This window comes from Ursus maritimus, unplaced genomic scaffold (assembly GCF_017311325.1).
Source record: "Ursus maritimus isolate PB19 unplaced genomic scaffold, ASM1731132v1 scaffold_2, whole genome shotgun sequence".
In the NCBI taxonomy this organism is placed as follows: domain Eukaryota; kingdom Metazoa; phylum Chordata; class Mammalia; order Carnivora; family Ursidae; genus Ursus; species Ursus maritimus.
Window position 1 is genome coordinate 25,131,119 of NW_024424452.1, and position 10,809 is coordinate 25,141,927.

At 43.6% G+C, this 10,809-nt stretch overlaps 1 protein-coding gene across 1 annotated transcript; it reads left to right on the plus strand.

The window, feature by feature from the left end:
• The first annotated feature begins 618 nt into the window (after positions 1–618).
• RPS15A (ribosomal protein S15a) lies at positions 619–7,755 on the plus strand. Its single transcript, XM_040635269.1, has 5 exons — positions 619–638; positions 1,658–1,795; positions 2,413–2,492; positions 6,336–6,421; positions 7,623–7,755. Exons 2-5 carry the CDS (start codon positions 1,663–1,665, stop codon positions 7,714–7,716), a joined length of 393 nt encoding a protein of 130 aa, XP_040491203.1. The 5' UTR covers positions 619–638; positions 1,658–1,662; the 3' UTR covers positions 7,717–7,755.
• Positions 7,756–10,809: the final 3,054 nt, after the last annotated feature.

Sequence of the window (10,809 nt, forward strand, 5' to 3'; positions counted from 1 at the left end):
AATGGAGGCCCCGGACGGGCTCCCTGCTCAGTGGGGCACCTGCTTCTCCCTCTGCCCCTCACCCCCGCTCCTGCGCGCTCTCTCAAATAAATAGATAAATAATCTTAAAAAAAAAAAAAAGTGAGGGAGAGTCATAAAGGAAGCACCGACGTAAAAATGTATTTTTGCCTTCTTTGAAAAAATAATCTATACACAGATTCGAAAAAACAAACCAAAGTGTAGGGAGAAAAGCATGTCTTCCCTGTTCGAAGGTCCGCTCCAGAGGCAGTCATCGATTTGTGCGGGTCCTTTCAGACCCGCAATTATAAATACCCAAATAAAAAAAAATTATTCTAAATAGTGAACGCTTAATACAACAGAAATTAGCAAATATCGAGGCCCTTTTCAGTTTTTCATTTTTACAGATTAAGCGCCAGAAGGGAGTTACCTCTGTATTTTCTCTTGGTCTCCTCTGGAGCGGGCAATTCTATCCCCTCTAGGTCTCATCCCTTAAGAGGCTCCGCCCCGTCACCCGCCTTCTTCCACTAGGCCGTGTATTTTTTTGGCCCCTTCCTTGAAAGTCTCGCGATAGGCCACTCGCTTCCCATAACTCCGTGCGCTCGCCCCTCCCGTCCTCTTTCCGCCATCTTTCCGCGCCGGTGAGTATCTCTCTCTGAGAGACCCAACATCATCCGTTGACTATCCCGGCCATCCTGCAGTCTGAGCCTCGAGTTCGGTGCTCTCTGATGATGCCAGGGCCCTCTTGGGGCGAGGATGCTGCCCTTGCGGGGGCTTGGGCAGGCGTAGGGGAGAGTCATACCCGTCCGTCCCACGCTCTGCACTTTGGGGAGGCCCTCCTGTGAGGCGCAGGCCGCAGCACTGGCGGGAACAGGATTTGTCGACCGCTCGAAGAGGCGGTAGCCCCCAGCGTAGTCGGCGGCTCCGGTTGAGGCAGCGCCTTGGCTCCGGGCGGCAGGAAGCATCCGGGACGGTGGCCGACGTGGGCTGTGCAACTTACCATTCCTGCCGCCGCGCTGTTGAGCTTGGGAGGCGGCGGCCACTCATCGGGGAAGACTGCATTCCGCCTGGAATGGCAGTTTGCTGGGAACTAACCTGGATCTTCTGGGCTCCAGGATTTCCCTTGATATTTGGGCTTGAGCAAGCAGGTCGGATCCTTAGAGTTGGACTTGAAGCATGTTTTGGCCTCCGTCCTTCGCTTTCCCAACGTTACTAGAGTGTCTTGCAGTTCGTGCCCATTAGGATGGAGTCAAGTGTGGTGCACGTAAAATGTTCCTACTTGCCACTGTGGTACGGTTGCTGTCGGGACGCAGTTGTGGCTGGTTTTTATTAGTTTTATTAGTTACGAGTGTTAGTGAAAGTGGTATCTTTTGGATGTTAGGACAAGGCTGACACTGAGTTGCTAATAGTACAGGTGCTGCCGGATTTGAAAAGTTTGGAAAACATGCCCGGTGAATCCCAGGCCCCCGTTCTGAATAACCGACCATAGCTGATACTGTCATTTTGGTAGGTGACATTGCGCTGGGGATCCTGCCTGCTTAGAGATAGGACAACCTAATGATAGAGGCAGAGAGAAAAGGAGGTGTTCGTACTGTAATGATTGGGTGCCTTCTGATGTTGAGAATGCTGCTAAAACCTCTGTTTTTCCTTCCCTGAACAGCCATAATGGTGCGCATGAATGTCCTGGCAGATGCTCTCAAGAGCATTAACAATGCTGAAAAAAGAGGCAAACGCCAGGTTCTTATTAGGCCATGCTCCAAAGTCATCGTCCGGTTTCTCACTGTGATGATGAAGCATGGTAAGTGTGTTGCTGTGTCTTATGTTTTCATGTGAGAATATTAAAGGAATCAGTTCTATAGAAATGAAGTGTGCAGGAGAGGACTGGGAAGATGGGGGAGCAAGGTGTCAGTCATGCTGGGGAGCTGTGTTGAGTTGGGCTGTGGACAGGATAGCTTGGACAGAAGCTATTCAGGAAGCACTGAGTAACTTAGGACTGTTGAAAGGAGGAGGAAGTTTGTGACTGTTGCTCTGCTATAGTTTGTGAGCTAACCTGGCCTTTGTGTAATACTGCAGCATGCCATTGAACATGTCCTGAGCTCTTCTAAGGGCTTTGGGGTGGAAAGGAAAATTGTTACATGTCTTGGGCACAAAGTACCCTTTGGAGGGGCAAGGGGAAAATAATCTCCCTGTTAGAATTACAGAGTGGGTTGGTTTTGGGTGTTGGCCCCTAAATTTAAAATAATAGACTATAAAAGTTTTGATTCAGAGCAACTGTCTTTGTATAAACTGATTAGAGAAACAGTCACTGAGATGATGTGAAAGAATCTAGTAGGCAAACAGTGGGAATACTAGAGCATAAATATTTAGGTCTCAAATTCATATCTGCCCTTTAATACAGCCGGTTATGTTCTCTAGGTTACATTGGCGAATTTGAAATCATTGATGATCACAGAGCGGGGAAAATTGTTGTGAACCTCACGGGCAGGTTAAACAAGGTAAGAATTGCTTATTTTCCACATAGAAGATTCTTAAGAATTATCAAACATGGTGTTAAACATGTTGTAATTTCCCTTGTAAAACAAATTAGTGGTGTGCTTGCTCTGTCTAGGTAAAAAAAGGGAGTTGATTAAAATCATTAATTTTTATATCACATTTTGATTGATTTGTTCTGCAGGGTTGTATTTGCTCTAGAATTGTTAGTTGACGTAATGTTTGTGGAGTATAGGCTATCTGAAGGGAGATGCTGGAGGGTGGGGTGAAAGGAGCACCTGATGGTACTGGTGTTTGAGTATTGGATGGTCTGCTGCCTGCCTACTGGCTTGAACTTGTGCTGTCCAAGGGGGGCCTTTAATCCTAGCTGTAAATAACTTTGTTCCTCCTCTCTTGGTGATTATGTTGTGTGGTTTTTTTTTTTAACAGAACGTGGTTCTCTAACAATATTAATAATATACTTAACGTTTCTGCTGGTGTGGGCCGTACGGGTGTCTGAGTTTTGTACTCCCTTTAGTTTGACTTGTCAGCGTAACCTAGTGGAATCTGTTTGATCTCTTGACTTTGTGACTTGACTTATTGCATGTATTTTGGGGGTAGGTGTCTGTAACAAGTTAGGGTCCTTGAATTGCTACCCTGCTGTTTGTGTTCAGGTTTCTAGCTTTCAGATTTACAAGGAGGCTGACATCCTGTGGTCCAACACAGATGAGGGGAAAACAGGCCCAGAAATGAGTCGTGGTTAGTGGCAGGGGCCAAATTGATTGGTAAGGTTATTCCCTGGTCCAACAATTTGTTTTGCAAGGTTGCTTCCCTGTATAGTGAACTTGCTTCATGGGTGGATAGATACCTAATGTTAGATGAAAACTACTGGGTGTGAAGTTTTTATAAGGGGTTAGAAGAGTTTTCAAGTTAATTATAAGACTATGTTTTGTTCTGTTCTAGTTGTTAGCTGTTAGACTCCAACCCCAGAGTAGAATTTGGATTCACTATTGTTTCTCACTCTGGCCCTCACAGTGTCTTCTTGAAGTAGAAAAGGGTGTGTTTTTTCCTAATTTTAGGAGTTGGGATGCTGAGATAGGAGTTAATGCTCAAGGTTTCCCAACTAGTTGGTAACCAGTGGAGGAGCTGATTGCAGTACATAGTTTGTAGAACATCTTAAATCTGTCCTACAGAAGATTGACTTGATGTTTTAAAAAAAAATTACGCAAAAAAACCCCACAAAAAGCTCTTAAGTTGGATAAGTGCTGTGCACCAAATTCCTCTTGAATATTCACTATACATAAAACTTGAGAAATAAGCTTAAGTGAGTATTTCCCAAGTGGAACTCATAATATGGCATCCTTGTTCTTTGGCAAAGTAATTTGAAAAATTCTGGCTAAGAGGTAGTTGAAATCCAGACCCTGCTCCTTAGCTGTCTGACCTTCCCCCCCCCCAGATTTTATTTATTTGAGTGGAGAGAGAGAACGGGGATGAGGGGGAGGGACAGAGGCAGAAGGAGAAGCAGGCTCCCCACTTAGAACATGACCTGAGTCAAAGGCAGGCACCCTTAGCTATATGACTTTGGTTGGGCAAAACAAACTTCAGATTTTAGTTTCTCTGAAGTTGAGTTTTCCTCTGTTGGACACTGTTTACTCAGTTACCTTCATGCAGGAGATGGATATACCCCATACTGCGGAAATTGAGTGGGGCTGAGAAGTAAGGTGTTAGAAATTAGATAAGAATTCTGGTTTGGTCACACCCTAAGATCTGTCTGGTTTTGGGAGAGGTTTAATTCTATTAGCTGAGTGAGGAATTTTGCTGGAATAAATAAAAGCCCGGGTGTGGTGGAGTGGAGGCCTCCGAAGAATCTGCCATTATAGCTTGCTTGGAGAAAGGGATGTATTACCCTATTCCTGTGTCTGTATTGTGGGATTGCCCTTGACAATTAAGTGACAGCATGGCTGTTAAGATCATGTTATGGGGGCGCCTGGGTGGCTCAGTCGTTAAGCGTCTGCCTTTAGCCCAGGGCATGATCCTGGTGTTCTGGGATCGAGCCCCACATCAGGCTTCTCTGCTGGGAGCCTGCTTCTTCCTCTCCCACTCCCCCTGCTTGTGTTCCCTCTCATGCTGGCTGTCTCTCTGTCTGTCAAATAAAATCTTAAAAAAAAAAAAGATCATGTTATGAAAAGGAGAACCTGAGTGGGCCTCCTGACTTAGGGGATTTGGGCCATCTCAGTTTCTTTGGGTTCAGATCTGCCTGTGTAAAGTGTTAATGTTTTAAAGATTCGAGTAAGTTCTAACCTCATAGTCTCTTAGTTTCCTCTTAGGCATTTTGGAATTTGTGTGGATATGGGCACACAGGTGTCTACCTGCTGCCGTCTTAGTTCTCTGGAGTCTATCTACACTTTAGTGATACTAATCGTCCGTGTTCTCACATGATCCATTTCTGGATCATGTGAGAACACTGCATGTGAGAACACTGCAGGAACCTTTCTGCGTAGGTACTTTTAAGTGTATTCGTGATTTGTAGAGTAGGGATGTGAGCAGGGGCAGGGGTCGTGTTTAGCTCTAATGAAGGAGTCTTTTAGTCCCCTCAGTTTTTACTTTGTAAACCCAGTTGATCTAGTCAGAGACTTTGAGCCTACAGTAGATGTTTGAACATTTATTGTGTTTTTGGATTTTAATATAATTGAATGATTAGAGTTGAGTACTTTGGCTCTTGGAGACTTCTCACATTGGAAGATAGTTGTTGCTTTGCTTAGTAGCAAACAGGTGGAATAACTAAGAACTCTGCCCTTTCTGCCTTCCACCCATTCTGCCAGATTAGTTTGGAAAATTTTGCCTGGGGTCGTAAGTGTATCCTGGTATTTCGCTGATGTGGAATACCAACTAGTTCTTAGATTTTAGTTTAGTGTCTGTGGAATTTGTTTTTTAAAAATTCTAGTATTTTCCATTTTTAAAAGTTTATAGGTGAAGGATTTGAGACCCTCCCCATTCATTTCAGCCTCACTGTAAAAAAAATTTTGACTGCAATTTTGTCTAAGGCTTGGTCTCTTACCTCTTTAAAATCTGGCCATTTGTTCTGGGACAACTCCCTAGCCCATAGAGATACACACTGTGAACCCGACCTTCCCATGTATTGGTTTGTGTTCTTCTCCCTCTTCTGTTGACTTTTTATTTATTTACTTACATTTTTTTTTTAAAGATTTTATTTATTTATTTAACACAGAGACAGCCAGCGAGAGAGGGAACACAAGCAGGGGGAGTGGGAGAGGAAGAAGCAGGCTCATAGCGGAGGAGCCTGATGCGGGGCTCGATCCCATAACGCTGGGATCACGCCCTGAGCCGAAGGCAGACGCTTAACCGCTGTGCCACCCAGGTGCCCCTATTTACTTACATTTTTAAATTTAAAGATTTTATTTATTGGATAGAGAGAGCACAAGCATGGGGATCAGCAGGCAGAGGGAGAAGCAGACTCCCCGCTGACATGGGCCTCGATCCCAGCACCCTGGGATCAGGACTTGAGGTGACAGCAGATATTTAGCCAGCTGACTGAGCCACCCAGGTGCCCCTTCGTATAGTACATCATTGGTTTTTGATATAATGTTCAGTGATTCATTAGTTCAGTAAAACACAGAGTGCTCATCACATCATGTGTTGACTTTTTAAATACTTTTTCTCTCCCTAGGCAGGCATAGTCCTAATTTAGTATATTTTTTAAATAACATATCAAGATGGCACAGAATAGTTACCCATGAAATGTTGATTTGGTTGGTTTGTACGACTATTCAGATGTAAATGCTGTTTGTATAGTAAGTTTTTCTGTTATTGGTAAGGTGTGATCAGTGTTTTTTGTTATGCTTTTACAGTGCGGAGTGATCAGCCCCAGATTTGATGTACAACTGAAAGATCTAGAAAAATGGCAGAATAACCTGCTCCCATCCCGCCAGTTTGGGTGAGTCAATTTTCCTCATTTAAAAGAAATTAACGCTAAAGATTGCTGTTGTGCAGTTTGACTTGAGCTGAGTTTTTTTTGTTTGTTTGGTTGGTTTTTGTTGTTACAGTAACTGTCTCCATCCCCAAACATCTTGACTCAAGGATTAGTTCTTAGGTGTTGCCACATTTCTTGTTCTAGGCTTCAGGTTCTGAGAGTCCAGGCTAACTGAGAGACATCAGATTTGTGTCCCTTTTAATGTCTGCTCTTTTGGCTCAATGTGTATGGTTGATATTATATGTTCATTGTGATCCCGTTCTATGGCTGGAATCACTTCTGAATCCTAGGCCTCTGGAGAAACTCAATTTCTTCATTCTTGGTAAGAGATGGAGTTCAAATCCTTGCTTTCCTGCTTTAAAGCTGTGAGACCTTGGGTATCTTATGGCCTTGGTTTCTTCATCTGTAAAAATGGTAATTATTCTCTTAAATTATATTATCATCTGATTTAATTCTGGTAAAGAACTTTAGTATCCGACCCAACACAGTAAGCGCTTACCTGTTTGTGGTTAAGAACTTAAGCCCCCCACCCCAATCATATGTTTGGTGATGTGGTTGAATTTACTCCCACTTCATGGTTACTGTGTTACAGGCATAGTGTTATGAGTGAGTCATTTCTGATTGTAATTATGATACTAATTTTAATGCCTCAGAGTTGCCATACCACCGTATGTGTCTTACCTCCATCCCCATAGTAACCCATGAGATAGCCAGGCCAAGTGGGATTGCCATTGTCCACCTGCCTGTCTCTTTACAATAGCTTGCCTGTGATCATATAAGTGGCAGAAACAATTCAGTCAAGTTTATATCATCTCTGTTGCTATAAACTCTGTCTCTTTACCTGAGAACAGAAAGTGACATTTTGAATTTAAAGGAGTTCAGTCCTTGTTTTCACTTAAGCTTAACAGTGTTGTTTCTCAGTGTTAGCCAAGGGCAGGGCTCTATGAGTGTGTTGTGTAGCTGAGGTCTTTGGACGTGGGTCTTTGGGTTCGGGAGCCATGCCTGCACTGCTAGTCCGAGTAGGCAACATTAGTCTCTGCGTCCTATTATGGGAAAGCGTCTTAAGCACTTATGAATGTTGGTGTTTTTCTGTACCAGAAAGCCGCTCTATGTTCACTGTTCGTAGGAAAAACTCACCAGCATTTTCTTTTTTAACTCTCCATAGTTTCATTGTACTGACAACCTCAGCTGGCATCATGGACCATGAAGAAGCAAGACGAAAACACACAGGAGGGAAAATCCTGGGATTCTTTTTCTAGGGATGTAACACATACGTGCAAATAAAATGCCTCAGTGGACTCTGGTGCTTCACTCGGTCATTTTGAACTTTACAGCAGAGTTTTAGCAAGAACATCTGCGGCAATGTACGGCCTTTGTTAATTGGGGAATGCTGTTTCCCTGAAGTGAACAAGGAAGTCTTGACTTGTGTTAACTCACACCATCATGCTCATGGCTCACCACAGGAGGTTGTTCCTAGCCCTGGATGGCTGCATCTGGGTTGGGGTCCAGGTGGTGATGCTTTCCCTTCTGGGGTCTTATATTAACCCTAGAAGGAGTGGTGCCTTTCCTGTTTTTAGCTTGACAATACACATTTCATGCCCTGTTGTTAACTATGCTAACAATACGACCTGGCTACGGTTAACTGCGTAAATGCTCATAAGGAAGCAGGCAGGAAGAAGACAGAGCCCACAGATCACTAAGATGCATCTCAAAGTAAATTTGGATGGCATGTTAGTAACTTAATAACATTTTAGCATATGTGTTTGTAAGATGTCATTTAGAAAAATCTCTTTTAAAAACTAGTTTTGCTGTAAACCTGTCACAGATGTATTCCTGGAATTGAGAAGAATTAGTTTTCTGGGCCACTTCACCTGGGGGAATGCTTGTAAAGAACTCAACCACCAAAGAGAGGGTAGGGTGGCTTCTGTGAAGTACACCAGGGCTCCACTCCCCCTTTGTAAGCAGTGCTGTCCAGTAATGGAACAAGAGCCACATGTGTTCTGTAACTTTGTAGTGGCTATATAAAACCATTAGACCGTTTGGGTTGTTTTTTAAATAACATTTGTGTTCAAAATGATACTTTCAGCATGTAGTTGGTAATGAATGGAATTTTACTCTTACTTGTAGTCAGTCTCTGAAATTATGTATACTGCACATTTACACTTAAAGCACATTTTAATTGGGACTGGCCACTTTGAATAGCCACATGTGGTTGGTGTTCATGTTGGACAGCGCAGACTAGACTTAATTCTTGGAAGGTCTGGGTCTGGCCAAGGAGAAAGGAAGCTTGGATGTGAGCCCAGAGTGTCCTTGTGCCCCTGGCCAGCTATATTTGCCAGGCAGGGGAGTGGGATGAATGGGGCAGCTCACGGCCTTGTAAAGAAGGACAGCAGCTATTACTGTCTTTTAGTCACTTGAGGCAAAGAAAAAAAAAAGACTGCCAAATTGCAGCCCTGATTCCAAGAAGTCTAATACTGAATAGCATGTGAGGTGCTAAGAGCTGTTGGATGCATAGGTTTGACTTTTTTCTTTTTCCTTTTCAGAAAAGGATACTTTTCACTGTTTTGATTGTTTTGGTAACTCATCTAGAAGACTACTACCTGACTTTCTGGTAGGTCAGGCAGTTTTCAACACTCTAGTAGCTCAGTCTGGGTAGGAATGTTGAACCATCACTGCCCTGGTTGTAAGGTGATTTCTGGCAAGTGACAACTTTTGTAAGTCTCCCTGTGTTAGGTAAAAAGAGAAATTACTTCATGGGGATGCTAAATGAGGGCGTACTTAAAACACCGCAGGGCTGGGGCATGGCCAGCATTCAGTAATACAGCTTTTTGAAAGGAGAGGGGTTACTAGATGTGGGAACTAGGTAGGGATGCCAAGACTGGCCCTCGAGATGTGGTAAGTAATGGACCTGGTTAATAGGCCTCACTTGGTAAAATGTTAGAAGAAAGCCAATTGACAGGTGTATCTGGGTTTGGGGTCTCTAATGTTTGGAAGACCACATATAATTAACGTGGGCTTTAGGGGTTTAACAGACCAGAAATGAAGTTTGCTTTTCTGCTAAGTAGCCTTGGTTTCCTCATCTGCATAATGGGAATAATGGAAAACCTACTTCAAAGTTGTTATGGGAAAGATGAGATTATGTAAAGTACAGTTAATTAGCACTTGGCGTCATATACAGTTGAATTTGTCAAGACACAGGTCAAGTGAATCCAAAAGAATCTTCAAAGAGCTGATTGTTGATTGTTTTCTCTTAATGTGACGTTTGTAAGGTCTTGAAAGACAGGTCATGTTTTGTTTACTGTTGTATCTCACCCCTAAGCTTATGGCTTGGCACAGTGGATGCTTTGGTAGGTACATCTTGATTGATTGAATCCTCATCATCCTGGGCCCTGATACCAGGTATTAAAATAGGACAACAAAATAGCCCCATTTGTCCCTACCATTTAGTGGGGATCCAGTGTCCTTTGAAGTGGTCAGGGGTAGAAAAAAGTAGGTGCTAAGGTAGGGAAAATTGAGTGGCCAGTTGATGGATTTAACAGCACAGGTCCCTTGTGTTTATGGGGAAGCAGCTGACTTTAACCCATGTTTATGAGACCCAGTAAATAAACCCAGTAAACATGGCCTGTGGGCTGGTTGGCCCAGGCTGGACTCCAAGGTTTGAGGGTCTAGAGACAGTTAAGGTTCCTCCTGGCAGGAAAACTTTTGCCTCAGGTGTGGTGTGAACCCAGCGTTCCCTCCCAGCCCACCACTGCTACAGGCAGGTGGAGTCCAGGGGGGTGTGAGGGTGGTGAGGAGTTACAGCCTCCTGATCATCTAGGCCTACCAGATGCACTTTGAGGCAATGTTAAAAGGGGCTTCAGCACCTATCCAGACCCTGGGTTGTTAACCTAAATTCTGTAGATGTCAGAGAAACTTATGAAAAGAACATGCAAAATTGATACCCATGCATTTTTCTGGAGTGTTACCATATAGCATAGAGCCTTTGATCAGAGACCAAAAGAAATTTAAATAGGTCAAAAGAACCACCACCAAAGACCTAGGACATCTGTGTCATGGTCAGTGCATCCTGTGTTCTCATTTAGAGGCTGTTTTGCCTTAACCTCTGGGTAGTGTGGATTAACTCTGGTAAAGTTGCTAGATAGAAGAGCACTGAATTCTCTGGGCAAGAGAGAGGGTCTTTCTTGGTCTCGTCAACATCTGAGACATGACTTTTTCACTGAAGGCTAGGAAGTATGGTTTCCACTCCTGACCCCAAAGAAAACAAGCTCTGGGAGATCCCAAATCTGATTCTCACTTGGCTTTCCAGTCTAATCCACTGTTCTTCCAAACACCCAACAATGCTAATTCTAAAC